Source organism: Chenopodium quinoa, unplaced genomic scaffold (assembly GCF_001683475.1).
Source record: "Chenopodium quinoa cultivar QQ74 unplaced genomic scaffold, ASM168347v1, whole genome shotgun sequence".
NCBI lineage: Eukaryota > Viridiplantae > Streptophyta > Magnoliopsida > Caryophyllales > Amaranthaceae > Chenopodium > Chenopodium quinoa.
Window position 1 is genome coordinate 130,594 of NW_018744828.1, and position 17,737 is coordinate 148,330.

At 36.5% G+C, this 17,737-nt stretch overlaps 1 protein-coding gene across 2 annotated transcripts; it reads left to right on the forward strand.

Moving 5' to 3' along the window:
* The first annotated feature begins 219 nt into the window (after window positions 1–219).
* On the forward strand, window positions 220–14,323 carry LOC110704248 (5'-3' exoribonuclease 3-like). Of its 2 annotated transcripts, none has more exons than XM_021882037.1 (23): window positions 220–518; window positions 3,514–3,616; window positions 3,710–3,786; window positions 3,868–4,059; window positions 4,167–4,286; window positions 4,369–4,431; window positions 4,536–4,685; window positions 4,810–4,974; window positions 5,541–5,618; window positions 5,737–5,823; window positions 6,133–6,387; window positions 6,494–6,589; window positions 7,602–7,697; window positions 8,822–8,892; window positions 9,440–9,568; window positions 9,638–9,714; window positions 10,396–10,436; window positions 10,526–10,600; window positions 10,708–10,865; window positions 11,800–11,916; window positions 12,010–12,085; window positions 13,128–13,288; window positions 13,391–14,323. In XM_021882037.1, the coding sequence occupies exons 1-23, from the start codon at window positions 318–320 to the stop codon at window positions 13,998–14,000; spliced, it is 3,198 nt and encodes a 1,065-aa protein (XP_021737729.1). In that variant the 5' UTR covers window positions 220–317; the 3' UTR covers window positions 14,001–14,323. The 2 variants fall into 2 exon arrangements, with proteins under 2 accessions (XP_021737729.1, XP_021737730.1); XM_021882038.1 differs by having other exon boundaries at window positions 11,812–11,916.
* The last annotated feature ends 3,414 nt before the right edge of the window (window positions 14,324–17,737 follow it).

Genomic DNA, 17,737 nt, shown 5'->3' on the forward strand with positions numbered 1-17,737 from the left:
ACAAGTAAAAAAACAAAAGAGAGTACCCAAAAAATTAAAAAACCATTGGCGGCAAACAATTAAAGATCAAACGGATAGAACAATGCATCAAAAAAATATCCAGTTAATCAGAGTCGTACAATTGCACACGTGTAGAGGGCGCGCACAGGAGGGCAAAATCGTCCAGCTAAATATCTCTCTCTTTAACCTACCTTTTTTTTTGCCGTCGTAAAAATCTTCTTTCTCTCTCTAACCTAAACCAATTTCCCCTAATTTTATTAAATTAGGGTTTATCCTCTCTCCCAATCTAGGGTTTACGACATTGAACTTCTGCTGCAATGGGAGTTCCAGCGTTTTACCGGTGGTTAGCAGAGAAATATCCGTTAATTGTTGTGGATGTAATCGAGGAAGAAGAAGTTGAAATCGATGGAATTAAGATTCCAGTTGATACCAGTAAACCTAATCCTAATCTCGAGTATGATAATCTTTATCTTGATATGAATGGAATCATTCATCCCTGCTTTCATCCTGAGGATCGGGTAATTGGTTTTTATTTATTTTTTCTTAATGTTATGTTATTTGGAGTTGATTATTGTTTTTTTTTTTTTAAAAAATTTTTATTTTGGGTTTGATTTTCTGTAAATTTATGATTGTTTAGTTCAGGAGAGCTGAATTTGTTAGTTTTAGCTGAGATTAGATTTTTATGATGGAGATTGTAATCTTAGGATTGCGGTAGTTTGCTATTGAAGTTGGTATGGATCGCTTAGTAACTTGAAATGTGTGGTGCTTTTGATTTCCGGGAAATAGTTTGCGTGGTGCTAAGTTGCATGGTGCTGGAGATTTAAGGTTAATTGAGGTAATTTGTTATGGAGAGGATATGAGTGGTTTGTTTAATTGAAATGCGTAGCGCTTTTGATTTCCGGGAAGTAGTTTGAGTAGGTCTAGGTTGCATTTTGCTGGAATCAGAGTAAAGGAAATGGGTGGTTTGCTATGGAGAGGAAATGGGTGGTTTGATTAATTGAAATGTTGTGCACTTTTGATTTCCGGGAAGTAGTTTGGGTAGGGCTAGGTTGCACGGTGCTGGAGATTAAAGATTTTATGACTGGGATGATATGCTACTGGGATGGATTTTTGATGGCTTGATTACGTGAAATGTATGGTGCCCTATGAAGATATAAGATGTCAATACCTCTCATATGGAATAAGCAATGTGGACCCAGAACAAACGTTGTACTTTGGCATATGGGATGGCGGGTTTGTGATTCATGCTTTTGATTCCCGGGGAATATTTTGCCAATGCCAATTCGCCTCTCCTTTAATTCAGGGGTAGGGTATCATAAGTCCATATGTATATTTTTTACAGTTAGTTTTTATGCTTAGAGTGTGATCACTTGGGCTTGTAATGATGCCAGATAGGTTCCATATTATATTTCAAGTGGTTAGGAGGTTTGCCTACTACTAGTATGATGTATGCATCAGCTTCGTAGTGACTTGATTATTCCTGGTAGAGGGTAGGTACGCGAGACAGTGAGATTGTGAAACAATAGGGGATATGTTTCATTGTCGAGAGGGGAACAACCTAGATCACCAGATTGCGAGTCAATAGGAGATAGGCATGATGAAGGAGTTCAGAGTATTGAGACCAAAAGGACAATTTTCTATCTCTGCCATCAACTCATCAAGTGGCCATCATTTATGTTGCACCAATACGGGTACGGGGGCAAATACAGGTACGGGGATGGAAACGGAAAACGGCAAATCTAAAAATTCCAGAGTACGGGGACGGCTTTGGGGACGACGATATTTTAAAATATAATTTTTAAGTATAAAAAATGGAGCATTGTAAAATTTTTAATGCAACAAAATAAATTGATAATACAAACAATTTAGTTTAATATAACACAAGTACACAACATTTAAAATAAGAACAAATCATGAAATCAGAAACATAAAAGTAAAAATAAAAAAATCATGAAATCAAAAGCATTAAAACAAAATAAAAGTGTCCACCAATACTTCTTCCGTTGCATTGCCCACCTCGAAAGCTCCATCATTGTTGCCCTTATTTTGCCATTATTACTCTCAAGTTTTACAATTTATATCCCACAATTTTAATAACAGAATCTAATTATGCATTATGAAGAGTGTAGCAAGGGTAGTGATTGAATTGGGAAATTAGGGTTTCAAAATTGGGGAAAAAGAGAGGGGGATTTTTGAAGGCCGCCTCTGCCAAACTCCACTGCCGAGAGTTTTGTAGTGTGAAACTGTGAATTTATGGGTTGACAAACTCAAAACAAGTATTTAAAATGCCCAAAATTTCACTTGGGGACGACGTTCAGCCTCACTCGCGTCCCCAGAAATGTCCCCAAAAAGTCAACCCGTCCCCAAGGCGTATCCGTACCCGTGACGTCTTGGGGAATGGGGGACATCCGCCATAAGGCGTCCCCGTGCAACATAGGCCATCATATTGTGTGGTGGCTTATTGGCTAAGTCTCTGGAACTTAAATGATTTTTGAGATGATCATTAAGGCATGCTTAATTAGCAGGTTGCAATAGTCGATCAGTAAATCACCAGAAGTGGAGGATTGATTATAAGCAGTTTGCAATTGTCAATCTCTTGAACTTAAATACTGATGCCTTGAGGTTTGAGGATTTTATTCACAATCATCAATTCAAAGCCATTGCTACTTTGTCATTAGTAAACCACCAAATTTAAGTGGAGGATTAGCTTGTATGTAATAGAAAAAATGGAATTTTCTTGTACTTTTGGTATTTGTATTTTGCCTCTTTCTTCTTGATATATTTTTGATCAAGTGGGAGGAGGTGCCATTTTTTCAAATGGTTTGGTATGACTGTATCATAAAGTCATCATAGACTTGTAGGTTATAGACTCGTAGGTTTGTTTTCTCATTATATTTAATTATTAGATAATTATTAGAAGTAGAAGCTTGCTTATGATGTAAAAGAGGTAAAGCAAAATTTGCTGGATTTTAAAGTTAAAACACTGCACAATGAATCTAATTAAGTATCAGGAAAAGGCCAGAAGTTTCCTTATTTTCCTGTGTTCTTGTTGCTAGCCTTTTTTCGCCATTTACAAACCTCTTTGTGAGTGGAATTTTTAATTTTCAGGTTGAATGTTATATTTTTCGTGTCTGGCCATCATACCTTCTTATGTCCTTTAGATATTCGCTGAGTGGGTCTTCCGCCTATTTGGGCACAATGAATCTAATTAAGTCTCAGGAAAAGGCCAGAAGTTTCCTTATTTTCCTGTTTTCTTGTTGCTAGCCTTTTTTCGCCATTTATAAACCTCTTTGTGAGAGGAATTTTTAATTTTCAGGTTGAATATTATATTTTTCGTGTCTGGCCATCATCCTTTCTTATGTCCTTTATATATTCGCTGAGTGGGTCTTCCGTCTATTTGGGGACATCAATGTTTTGATCAATTAGGCTTGAGATTTCTATATTACATTGAAAAATCTAATAATTTTTGTGCATTTTCAGTATGTCTGATCCTTTTTCTTCATTTTTATTCAGCCTTCTCCAGCAACATTTGAGGAGGTGTTTCAAAATATGTTCAACTACATTGATAGGCTTTTTAACATGGTTCGTCCTAGAAAGCTGCTATACATGGCGATTGGTGGGTTTATTGATCTTTTACCAATTATTTCAAACCCTTGTGCATGGGATATCTGCATTAGAATTATACTAATACCACAATAACTGCTTTCAGATGGTGTTGCTCCTAGAGCCAAGATGAATCAGCAGCGTTCAAGGCGTTTCAGGGCTGCTAAAGATGCAGCCGAAGCTGTATGTGATTCATTATAATTGATACTTCTAGATCTTCGTTCTTCATGAATCATCAACTTGTATTTTTTTGGTTTCATTTAGGCTGCTGAAGAAGAACGTTTACGGCAAGAATTCGAACAAGAGGGAAGAAAGCTTCCTCCAAAAGAGGAGTCACAAACCTTCGATACAAATATTATTACTCCTGGAACAGAGTTTATGGCTGTATTGTCTATTGCATTACAATATTATGTTCACCTGAGAATAAATAATGATCCAGGGTGGAAATCTGTCAAGGTATTGCTTTAAAGTTTAAGGCTTTTGCATTAAATTCAGGCATTTGGTTGTTTTGGAGCATTTGATGGGTGTGCAGGGTTCTAATTCTCCATGGTCGAATATTGAAGGTTATATTATCTGATGCAAATGTTCCTGGGGAAGGGGAGCACAAAATTATGTCATACATACGCCTTCAAAGGAATCTTCCTGGTTATGATCCAAATACACGCCATTGTCTATATGGATTGGTATTATCACTTCATTTTCTGCAGTTACACCCAAAATAAACCTTTCATGTGCTCTTTTTATAATGATAAATATTTTTGACAGGATGCAGATTTGATCATGTTGGCACTGGCGACCCATGAAGTTCATTTTTCGATTTTAAGAGAGGTATGCTGTTCTTTTGCTTCTCTTTTCCTTCTGTAGTAGTTTTTGTTGATTTTTCATTGATTTTGTGGTAATTTTAAAATGAATTATTTTGATTGTTAATGCAGGTTGTATTTGTTGCCGGGCAGCAAGATAAGTGCTTCCTATGTGGTCAGGTTGGCCATTTAGCAGCAAATTGCGAAGGCAAGGCAAAGAGGAAGGCTGGTGAATTTGATGAGAAAGGTGGTGATGATGCTGTTTCCAAAAAACCTTTTCAGGTTTGCCATTAATTTTATATTATATTAGAACTGTTTTTCATCACGGAAGTAGGAAAACAAATAATTTTCGTGTGTTTTCATATTTTGATACTTTTCTTCCATAACTTTGAGCCTTTTGTTGCAGTTCCTGAATGTGTGGACTCTCAGGGAGTATCTGGAGCATGAGATGAGGATTCCCAATCCTCCTTGTAAGATTGATTTTGAGCGCATTGTAGATGACTTCATCTTCATCTGCTTTTTTGTTGGCAATGACTTTTTACCTCACATGCCCACCCTGGAAATCCGTGAGGTTCGTATATTTTTTTGCCCTTCTGTTGCTATGTTCTCATGAAGAATTTGTATTAGTCAATAGCATATATATTCTAAACCTGCCAATATGATTAGCCTTGTAAGAGTTGTATCTAATTTATGTTCTTGGCAGCTATAGTTTGGTCGATATTGCTATAGAGTGTGGTGGTGAAGAGAGTGTGTTAAATCCATCTCATTTGGTCTTACTTGGATCAGGCGTGGGGCTACAATAAGATTATTGTGCACCCGTGCATAAGTTATCATTTTTTTAGCTGACTGTTATCTTGTAATCATGCTCATGTTGCCCTTTTAGGCGCTGGAGTTAGCATTTTTAGAAGTTAAACACTCTAGTATTAAAACACCAAATTTAGAAATAAAAGAATCTTGTGCAAAATGACCCTAAATCAGGTCCATTTGAGACAGTTTTGTATATGCATTTTAAGTAGACTGTTTTTCCTTTGTTTGTTTATTGGTATGAGAGGAAGTTGGTGGTTTCACTGATGCAAAAATGTAAGCGCAGACCTTATTTACTGTCTCTTATTCATCATTTATCTCGCTGTTTATCAGGGTGCAATAAACTTGCTGGTGGCTGTGTATAAGAAGGAATTTAGTGCAATTGGCGGGTATCTGACCAATGGAAGCAAGGTATTAAGATGATTGGGTGCTTTTATATGTAGGCCCGTTAATAGTGGCGGTAGTCCTTTTTTTTTAAGCTTCTTGCATGGATAGCTGGTAGGATAAAGTTTACTCTGTGTATGTGCAGCCTGACTTAAGTAAAGTTGAGCAATTCATTCAAGCTATTGGATCATATGAAGATCAGATCTTTCAGAAGAGGGCTCGGTTGCACCAGGTTAGTTATTTCCTATATGCAGAATAGTGGGTTGTTGTGGTTGAACGAGCTATCAATTTATTGTAGATGCTGATATTATTAGGCTGCCGTGTTTCCCTTCATGTTTGGAGATTGGAAATAGGTGTTATATTTGTTCCAACAATCTGTACCACAGATGTTGCCTTAATTCCCAAGCACTTTGATATTGGTTGTAATTAATAATGCTTGTTGGATTAAAGGTTGTGCGGTTTTAATAGTAAGTTTTAGAGGAGGTGGAAATATGTAATGAGCAGTTTATAAGTACTCAATATGCTTTTCTTGATTGTTCAGCGTCAAGCAGAGAGGATAAAAAGAGACAAAGCTAATGCCAAAAGAGGAGATGATATGCAACCACAAGTTGTGCCTGAGTCCTTAGTCCCCGTGTCACGATTTCACGGTTCTCGCCTTGCTTCAGCTCCATCACCTTCCCCCTTTCAAAAGGGACTAGGCGGGAGTTCAGAAAGTAAGCCTCAGAAAATGGCACGTACTTCTGGAGCAACAATTGGCGCTGCTATTGTTCAGGCTGAAAATAGTCTTGAAATGGAAGTATGTTTTTTTACTTTTGAGCCACTTACACAATTTCTCTTGTACTTTTGAAGAAGTTACTGTCTTCATATTACTCTGAAATAATTGTTTTTTCTTTGTTCTTAAGGCTCATGAAAATAAAGAAGATTTGAAAGCAAAGCTTAAAGAGTCCATTCGTGAGAAGTCCGATTGTTTTAACTCAGATGTCCGGGAGGAAGATAAGGTTTATTTTGATTCCATCCTTTATTTCTGTCTGATTGATATTTTAATCGTAGCATTTTCGTTCTGGTATTAATGAAATAATATATAAGTTGGATTGTTTACTTGTGATGCTTTATGTAACTGGTATATTTGAAGTACGAGTAGTATTATTGTGTAAAGTCCATTAATATAGTCAGCTGGAATATGCAAGTTATAGAATCTCAGTATTATTTTAGTTCTTGTATTCCCTATCATTTCCGTACCTTAAATTTGGGGATTAATAGGCATAGCTTATGTGCCACATAACTTTTAACTCTTTAGAATTTCCACCTTTCATTTTGGACCTTCTGGTGCATACGGACTATAGTGGCTTGAGGGAGTCAGTACCATGGCAGTAGGTGAATGTTTGCTGATTGATATTGTAAGTTACGATAGTTTTATATAATTTGATGTACCTCAACTAATTTAGCTTTATTCTTTAACTTATAGCAGTTTCTAGTGGTTACTGAATATACAAGTGGTTGATTGGAAACGGCTCTACTTAATGTTAATATGAATTTTGGAAGGACACGTACTTTGCAAATAGTAGTGGGAACTTGGTACTTCATGTCCTTATTCATTATAGTTTCCAGTTGGGGTTATATATATGATGTATGCAAATTTTGCTATGATGTACGCAAGGTAGTCATCTTAATTGTTTCGGGTGATATGAGAAGGAATGGGGTTGGTACCTTTAAACAATAAATTTAGTTAAGTTAATTTTTCTTTCTCTTATACTTCTCTTCTTCATTGTACCATAGATATCTCATACTCTTGATGTTATGCTAGTTGCTACATTTGGCAGTCAAATTCTTTCTATTTGTGGTTTATATTATTTGTATCTGTTAGACATAATTACTGATGTTAAATTTTTTCTAAGTCTAACTACCAATTTCCAGAGTTCTCATTCCTAGTTGCTAATGTTATTATCAAGTTTTAAGAATTTTTTGTATCACTTTTGGAGGCTTATTTTACACCGTTTCATTTTGAATCAGATCAAATTAGGAGAGCCTGGATGGAAGGAAAGGTACTATGAAGAAAAGTTCTGTGCAAAATCTTTAGAGGAAATGGAAAGCATTCGTAAGGATGTTGTAAGTTGCATACTCTGCTTTCTTCAAAAAAAAAAAAAAAAAAAAAAAAAGTTGCATACTCTGCTTGCTCTTTTGAGATTTATTGTTACATATGTTCTTTGGTGATGCTTTCTTGAATATGTTTGTTTCCTATGTTTTGGGCCCTCCTAGCTCATATTTCTTGCATAATGATCTGTATTTTCATTTGGTGTCATGACTGTTTGTTTTTTACACTCGGATTAGCTTCTTTTGAGCTGTCTAATGGGGTTTTGTTGGGTGTTGATGATGTAGAATAAATGATTACTTGCATTTATTATTCTCAATATTTGCTTGTTAATTGCCTTAAGCTAAGACTTGCCTTTTAGCAATAAAGTTGAAACCCGAATTTGTTCTTACTTTTCATGTATTGCAAAATTTCTAGTTCTTTGAAAGATTTTTGAGGATGCTATGTTATATAGTGGACTATCCTTGGGCACCTTGGCTTTTGTATCATAATGGGATAAGTTGTGGCTCTTGAATTACTTTCCCTCATTTTTTATGCTGCAGAGTCTTGTTGTTGTCACTGTTTGATTCTATGCTGGTAGGAATAGCTGAATCTGTGACGTACCTTTCTTACGGTGACAAGTAAACTAGCTAGACTAGAGCAATATTTGGGACCTTGATCATTACTAATGGGCTCATTGTTGAAGCACATGAGCACCTAGTTTATGTATCAGGAGATTGAAATCGAAACAATGTTGAATAAAAATTAGTTCTGTCAGTGGGTGGGATTGAAGGTTGATGCTCTTTATGGATGTCATGAAGTTGTTGCTCAGTTACTTTTAATATATACACGTATAATGTATGGTATTAAGGCTTTGATTGATTGATAAGAGTGTATAATGCTGTTTTGTTCCTAATGGCCAAAGTTGGAACATTGACACTCTTTTGTAAATTGAGTATACACTAGGGTTTTATATGGATTAAAAAAGATAATATACTTGTGAAGGTGATGAGAATATTTATCAAGATGCCTTCTTTAGTTCTTTACATGGGCTGTGACCAGATAATTTTTATATGGTGTTATGTAGAAGTCTTTCTCTACTAGTGTGTTTTGTTTACTGTTTCAGTTTATCCGGACTATTAGATTAATATTTTGGTTTCAGGTCTTGAAGTACACAGAAGGCTTGTGCTGGGTCATGCATTATTATTATGAAGGAGTCTGCTCATGGGAGTGGTGAGTTAGTTTGAACCTATTTCAGGTCTTTTGATTTTTTGCCTAAACGTCTTGTTGCCTCCTATGTCAATCATCAATTTACAGAACACAATTCATTAGAAATGTGTTTTTATTTCTTGTCACATTTGAGTGAATGGTGTTTTTATATGAACTGCCTACTTGGCATGCACTCAGAATTTTGAAGTTGAATCATCAATGATTTTGTAATTGACAAATTTGTTTCAACTTATTGTCTCCTTATCTTGTCCCACGCCATTTCGAATGAATTATGAGGTTAAATGGCTCATTTTAAATTAACTTACCCTATGACTAACTTGCACAATGAGGCAATGATATGATTCTTTGGGAGGGCCGGAGCACATAGATATTTTTCAATGATTGCCTATTTTGTTTACATGACTGCATTTTTGGCGGATTTTCTACATTGGGGTGTGTATTTTTGAAGCATTAATTTGAAGATATAATTGTAGCACCTGGTTTGTTTTCTTCCCATGTTTAATGTATTTTTTTAAATTTTATTTTTTTTAATCTCATGTTTACTTTACAGGTTCTATCCATATCATTATGCTCCCTTTGCTTCTGATATTAAGGATGTTGCACACCTAGATATCAGTTTTGAGCTTGGTTCTCCCTTCAAGCCATTTGATCAGCTTATGGGAGTCTTCCCTGCTGCAAGGTTGTTTTTGTTACTGTTTCTCTCTTTTCTAGTTGCTGAGTATAGTGTACTAATGATGATTTCTTTCAGTTCCCATGCACTTCCTGAGACTTATAGGAAGTTGATGAGCGATCCTAACTCCCCAATTATTGATTTCTACCCAACAGGTATGTATCTTATGAAGAATGGTTTCAATATTTAAGGACAACTGATGAAAATTAATTAGGTTCAATTTAAATAATACAGATTAGGTTCAATTTAAATAATACAGAGTAAAGGTTGCTGTGGTTTTTTTTTTTTTTTTTTTTTTTTTTTTGTTTTTTTTTTTGGTGTTACTTATCTCATGAATGTAAAGGGTATTCATAGCTTGCCGACATTATATATCATTGTTGTGCTGCATACTACAGGTTCTATTTGAATTTGCTCTATTTCCTCCACGGAGTGTGTGGGTGGTCAGCTTTGTTGAGCCTTGTAACAAGGAAGGGGGGAAGGGGTCTAACCTGTCTAAGTTGCGGGTTAGATTTGAAGGGGCATTAATATTATGTATTGCAGGAGATATATATGTTTGTGTTTTTATTTTCTTTAGTTGTCTAGACTCTGAACTTGTTGATAAGGAACATGATGGATGCTTTCTTTCCTTTGTAGGGTTTTGGGTTAGAGATGAAAATTCATGGTCTTTTTAATTGAATAAATAATTTCTTTACTTTTAGATGATGCAGATGAATGGTAATTAGAAATTTAAATGAAGGGAAAATAAGTATGGTTGTTGATTAACAGCTGTGTTTCATCAAATGTAAATCTGCCTACTAGATTATGTTTAACTACGCGCATATATGTTCCTCTTTCAGATTTTGAAGTGGACATGAATGGGAAGCGTTTTGCTTGGCAGGTCTCTATTCTTGCCTTGGCCATATTTTTTTGGGCTTCCTATGTAATATTGCCTTGAAATTTGACAATTTTTGCTTGGGAATGTTACAGGGCATTGCTAAATTGCCTTTTATTGATCAATCCCGCCTTCTTACCGAAATTGCAAAAGTTGAACATACTTTAACGGTATGTGTTTCGGAGTGACTGATGACCTAATGTGATGTCTGGTCTCGTGACAATGTTAGTTGTTCTGGTCTAGGTACTAATCCTGATAATCTACTGTGTTTCTGTAGGCAGAAGAAAAGAGAAGGAACAGTATCTTGTCGGACATGCTGTTTGTTTCTGTGTCGCATCCATTGTCCCCTTATATATTTTCACTTGATGATCGCTGTAAGCAAATGAAAGAGGGAGAAAGAGTACTAGTCAAAGAAAAAATCGACCCTAAGGCCAGGTATTTCTGGGGCTGTTGATGCTATTTGAATATTAATTAGGTATTTGTGTCCTTGTGCTTGTGTTTGTGTCTAAATTCCTATATGCTTTTATGTATTATTCTCTAGTAAAGTTTTTTGAGTGGACTAGTGATAATGATGATTCTGGTCTCATCTATGTTTTGTATATCATGTTGTCTTATCCATTTGGGGTTGAGCATATACATGGTGCACAATCACTTTATAGGAATTATTGTACGGAAGAAGAATGACAAACAACTTGGTCTTCTCAAAAGATTTTTCCAACAAGTTTTTTTGATGTGTGATGTGCATAGTAGCTTATGTTAACCAAGTCTTTGAGGCTGCATTACTCGGTTCCTCCACCTACCTTGCTAGATTTTTCCAACAAGTTTTTTTGATGTGTGATGTGCATAGTAGCTTATGTTAACCAAGTCTTTGAGGCTGCATTACTCGGTTCCTCCACCTACCTTGCTAAATTTCTGTCGTACTTGTCACATGTCTGAGTCAGATAATGGTTTCAGTCTTGAAACATATTAGTAAATCTCGGAATAAATTTAGGGTACAGCGTCTGGGTATACGACCTAGATGATGTGGAAAAGTTTTCCGCCAACAGTTTCCCCTGTTATTGGGGTGAGGGTGCTTCTTTTCTTGGGCTTGTTATGTTCTCTCTTGAGTGGGGATGCAGTGATGCATCTTTGCATCAATCCATGTCTTTTATGATCCACATTCAGCAGGTTAATATAGTCTAGGGAAGGCTTTAGTCTTTTGGGGAATGGAGATTCATGGTTGCTGTGATTTGCTCTAGATCAAGTAATCTACTTAGGCATTTTCCACATTGGAAACCTTTTTCCTGCTTTCTACTTCAATTTAAATCATGTCTGTTTGTGCCATCAGTGAGTTTTGAGATCAATTCGTACATTTTCTGATGTGGTTTAGGGCTACTTGCAGTGGGGGGATGAATGGTTACGTTTGCCTTTGTGCTGGAGACCCTTGCCCTCCTATTTTCAGATCCCCGGTTTCTGGAATGGAAGACATTGTAGACAATCAAGTCATGTAAGATATAACCTCCACTTTTGTAGTGTGAACCTGTGGTTATTTATGACCATGCTGTATCTTTGACATTCTAATATTATGGTTTCTCTGTAGTTGTGCAATATACAAACTCCCAGAGTATCACAAACACATAGCACGGCCACCACCAGGGGTGAAATTTCCAACGAAGGTAATAAGTTCTCATATATTGAATCTAAATTGCTGCTGCCAGTACATTTACTTCAATATAGTATATGTTTCTTTTAAATTAGTGATTTCTTTTTGAACTGTTAAATATCATTAGTAAATTCGCAGTGTTATGCTCTGCACCTGAGTGAATGGTTCCCCTTCTTTTCATTGGGCTTTCTTTGGGCCCTGAAAAGTTCTTGTGAAGAACAGTTCTGTCCACATTAGTAACTTCAGATATTCCAAGCAACCATAATGTTACATCAGCCTGCTTGCCCTTTGAATTACGTTTTTTACATGCTTTTAGCATTTCTATGTCTGAGACATTGTGGAGGCTTAAAAACTCCATCTCCTCAGTGTATCTTTGATTTACAAGTTGGGTATGAAACAATTGTGGCAATATTTAGTGTTAGTGAAAGATTATGCCTTCATTTAAACTTGAAGAGTGAGCATTTACCCAAGTTCAGGTCAGTGTGAAGGGGAGTGAATCTCTAGCTTCAACAAAATTACTATTATCCGGATCAACCTGGCTTCTCTTGGTTTTGACTTCTGATGAGCAACTTGAAATTTGTATTGTATTAAAAGTGGGTTGTGTTTAGAGTCCCGCTTGGACCTTCCTCAGGTGCTTGCCAGTCTTTAATTTTACATCTTGACTGTGTACATTGTAATCATGAATCCTGTTATGGTTCTTTCAATTTTCTGCTTTTCTATAGGTATTGATTTTGTATAGGTTGCTAAATTTACCATTCACTGTTCTTGTTGCTGGTAGTCTGCATCTATTCCTTTTTAGTTAGTGTTGTTGATTGTATGGTTATATCTTCCCTAGATTTTACTTCGGGGTCTGGGGTGGATAATGATATTTCCATGTTTTTGACAAGCCATGGGTTCCTTTTTTCTGCACTCAGGTACAATGATCTGTGTTTCATTAAATCCCCACATGTGTGACTTGCAATCTCTTGTTTGCACGCTGGCTAACAGCTTCCCTCTGCCTTTTTTTTGACTGCTAAATGTCCATCTTTCTGTGGCTCATATAAATTTTATGGCAGATTGTCTCAATGGGAGATTTGAAAGAACCTGTCTTATGGCATGAGGATAATGGAAGAAGGCATATGGATAATGGAAGAAGGCATATGGATAATGGTAGAAGGCATATGGATAATGGAAGAAGGCATATGGAAAATGTAGGGCGGCATACGGACAGTCAAAGGTATACTTTTTAATCTCCCACTTAATAATTTAGTCAGAAGGTGGAAAATTTGGATCCATAATGTTTAGATTAGGCCTTCATATATCTGTCTGTTCTGGGCAGGTCAAACCCCCCTGGGAGCATATCTGGTCGTCAGCTCGGTGAGGCAGCTCATCGTCTGGTGATTAATAGTTTATCAGTGAGGGCAGATCAGAGTGGATATGCCAGAGCTCCAGCTTATGCAACTGCCTCTGCTGCATATGGACCTGTCAACCCACATCCAGTTAACAGTTACTATGGTCAGGAACACAGTGGGATAATACCACCTCTTAGAGCAGCCTATCCGGGCCCTGGACATCAGCGACCTCCTGGTGTTGCACAAATCCATCACAGTCGGCCATACAGTTCACCTGCTTCCCGCCCCCACCATGGTGCAAGAGTTAATCTTTCAGCTCCCGTTCAGGGATATTATCCCCCTGGACCTCATCAAAATGGGTCTCAGTACTCTCCTGCTGGGCCTGCAGCTCCTGTTGTACCTGGAGCCTACCATCACCAGAGTGGGCAAAGCTACGGTGTTGGTGGCTATAATCAGTGGGGTGGGCGCCCCCAGTCTCACAATTCTGGTAGAGGGGGTGGTAGAGGATATGGTAATAGTTCCCAACAAGGAGGAAACCGTTACTCTGCATTCGAAAGAGGATCAAGTCGTAGGCCACCATCTAGTCGTGGCCGGTAGTAAAATTACTAGAATTTGAGCTAAAGATGTCTGAGATAGGTAGAGCTGTAAAATATGCAATTTCGGATTATAGCATTTTGTAGCGTTCTTTCAGCTTCATATTTGTGTAATTTTTCCCCGTCTCATTTTTTAGAGTTTAAAACATATAGGCGCTTTTCCTTTGTCATAGTTGTATTGTATTTATTGTTGTACAATATCATCTGCCAATCTTGGCCATAAAAAATTTAAGCAGAAGTATTTTTTTTCAGGAAAGTACGACTGCATATGTTCTTTACAGAGTAACTCTTTTATCTTAATGTTGATACGGGAACAATTGTTATTCATCTGCTGTGACTTGGTTGTTTCTTGTAGTGCCTTTGATAGTAGGCAGACCCAGTTGATCTGCTTGATAGGGTTAAAATTGTCATTTTTGCAATAAAGTGAAGGGCAAATTTGTAAATCTATCCCCTTTCTTCTTCCTTGATCTCCTTCTTCCTCCTGCGAACACCATCAAAACCACTGCTATCTTCTTCCTACATCTCATTTCTCCTTCGATCCATAACCAGAAATTGACCACAACCTTCATCTTTTACCTGCAATTCGACTAGGGGTGTCCGTTCGGTTTTCGGTTTGGATTTAGTCCAAATCCGATCCAATCCGAAATATAATTCGGTTTTCAATTTTCCAATCCGATCCGATTCGAATTTCTCTCTTGATCCAATCCGAATTAAAATTCGGTTATTTGGATCCGATCCGAAAATCCGAATTATAATACATTATTTTTTTAAGCGCCTAATACAATTATAAAAATAAAGCTTACTATAAATAAAAGTCTTTAAAATCATGATTAAAATACATAGTTCAACGTCAAGTCATTAATTAATTAATACAAAGTCTCTCTAATTTATTTTATGTAGTATTAAGTATTTGAGTTAAACTTCAAAATATACAGAAATCCATATTTATACAAGCTTAATTTTACAATTCGGTTTTCGGTTTGGATTGGATCCAACTAGGGTCAATCTGATCCAATCCGAAAATCTTAATTTCCAAAAAATCTCAATCCGATCCGATCCGATTTAAAGTTTGGATCCGATCCGAATTGATAATTCGGTTTGGATTTCGGTTTTTATCCGAATTATGGACACCCCTAAATCCCACTACCACCTTCATCTTCCCATGAGCCAACTAGCGACCACCATCTTCATCTTCCTCCTGTGAACCCACACCGACATTAACAACGGCGAAGTTGTCGAATTAAACGAAAATCCTATGGAGATTTTGATGTCCAAGTTAATGCTCAAACAATGTATGATTTGGGGTATGTAAAGGAGAAATAGTGGGCATTAGTCCTCTTTTTGTGGCAAGAGAATGACCATATTGGGCCAAGTATTTGACCTCTTCGGCCATGAGCCCATTGTACTTATGTGGGCCATATTACTTCAGACTAAAATGAATATATCTATTTCAGTACTCAAATAAAAATGTACAGAGTTCCATTTGATTACTACATGCGAAACCAATCCTTAAAATTGTGAAAATGAGTTACAAGTTTTCTCTTTAAGAACTAGTCCAATGGTTATAACTAGTGACTTGCTTGCAATCTACTCCGTAATATATATATTTAAAGGGGAGTTTTTTCCCGAGTTATTAGAGAGCCATGTAGGATTTAATTTTCTTAACGCGCCATGTAGGATTATAATTTCAGTTGTACCCAATAAAATAAGAGATTATTAATTTCTTTTAAAATTAAATAATTCAAATGTCATGTAAGCAAAATTGGCGAATGAGATTTTTAAGCTTAAATTAATTAAATATAAAATATTATCTTTTGACAATATGAATTTTATCTAAATATATAACAAAGTAGCACATAAATAAAAAAAAATAATTAAAATTTCAAACAAACCGTGCATCGCACGGGCTTCATCTAGTTTTAAATAGTTCCTAGTTACTGGCTTGATCATTGGAGCAAGAATATCCAACTAAGCTAATTTGGTTGAAAAAAACTTGCTAAAAAGAAATGCGTTTTAAAATACTTACTCCACTTTCTTTTTCCGGCCGTTTTGAAATACTTGCTACATTTCCTTATTTGAAAAGCTTTTATAACATTTAATTAATTTTCCCTACCAAGTGAACCTAACAATATTAATTTCATATTCCCTTTCCTTCAATTCTCCCCTCTACTTTTGATTTTTTACAATTATATATTCTTCCAACAACCCCACTACCTTCATATTTTATTACTTTCTCCAATTTATCCTAAAACTCAGCGCATGAAAAAATGGAGCAAGTATTTAAAAACGGAGGGATTATATAGTAATTAAGATGAAAACAACTAGCCTCTTAGAGATACCTTTGTTGATAGCCTCTTAGTGGCACTTGTGGAGTGTTGTAGCTTCCAGTTAAAAAAGGGGTCTATTATGCAATTGCAAGTTGTAGTTGTATTGTTGTTGTTGTCGTCGTCCTGAATGGCGATGTCAGTTTCTTGATGAATTTTTGTTAAGTTGTCAAAGTTTAGTTTATGGACCCTATTTGAAAGTAATGGATTCTAAATCAATGAATGCACGTACACTTGTAATTGCCATTATGACAAGAATTTTATTGGCCAGTTTCTTTCTCAAGCCGAGGGGAAGGGTGGGTAGGTGGAATGCAACTGACAAGAATAAGGGGGTGACTTGCTAGCAGTGAGTAAAGTTAGGGATGTGATTAGGGATGTCAGTGGGGCGGGTCAAGTAGGAGACCCGCCCCATTCTCGCTCCAATGGGGCGGAGATGGGTCTCGGTTTGGCGGGTGGTGGGGCGGGGATGGGGATAAAAACCATACCCGCTATGGGTGATGGGGGTGGGGGTGGATTTTAAGTTATACCCGCCCCGCCCCACCCGCCCCACTTCGTACCCGCCCCATCCCCACCTCATACTCACATCTATATATCTTTTAAAGCAAAGTTACATACTTTTATTCTATTTATAAAATAATTACATGAAATACAATATTAATTATAACTCTGTACGACAGTTATATTATAACACAAAAATGTTTATAGAATGTTTTATTTTATAATTTGTATTACCTATGTAAGATTGTGTATTTGAGATACAGATATTAGGTAGATCTTGGGTGGGGATTAGGCGGGTCTTTGGTGGGGATTAGGTGGGGATGGATATCCAAGTGGGGGGTGGGGCGGGGATGGTATTGGAGTTGTACCCGGTGCGGCGGGGATGAGGATGAAAATTGGACCCGCCGCGGGGATGGGGATGAAAATATTAGGTGGGGATGGGGATGGGAAGGCCAACATCCACCCCGCCCCATTGACATCCTTAGGTGTGATGTTTATGTGATCGAAAATACAGTTATGCCCTACTCTCTTTGATACATAAATTAGTTAAAGAATTATACAAGATTAATATAATTAAAATTGTTGCCATATTATATAGAAAATTTATATGGAAATATTAAAGTGACACAAACCCAAGTAAAATACATTCAATAAACATATCAATATTATCAAAACTAAAAATTGGCTTATTTGACATTTTTTTTGTATGAAAAATGACATAAATCAAACAAAATTTAATACGGAGTAATAAATTAAATAAAAATTGTCTCATATATTTAGCTCCACATAATGTAAAATATACCTGCAATTTAGGATAAAAAAAAATTCAATAACATTAGTAGAAATTGCCATACATCAATCAAGTCATAATTGCCAATTTATGAGCAAATTAGATAATTACAATCATCTTTATTACGTT

Bases quoted from the DNA above. Each gene is read 5' to 3' on its own strand.
- LOC110704248 (XM_021882037.1), top strand. From the start codon at position 318: ATGGGAGTTCCAGCGTTTTACCGGTGGTTAGCAGAGAAATATCCGTTA. The intron at 6,388-6,493 runs GTATGTTTTTTT...TTTGTTCTTAAG, and splicing joins AAAATAGTCTTGAAATGGAA to GCTCATGAAAATAAAGAAGA. The intron at 6,590-7,601 runs GTTTATTTTGAT...ATTTTGAATCAG, and splicing joins ATGTCCGGGAGGAAGATAAG to ATCAAATTAGGAGAGCCTGG.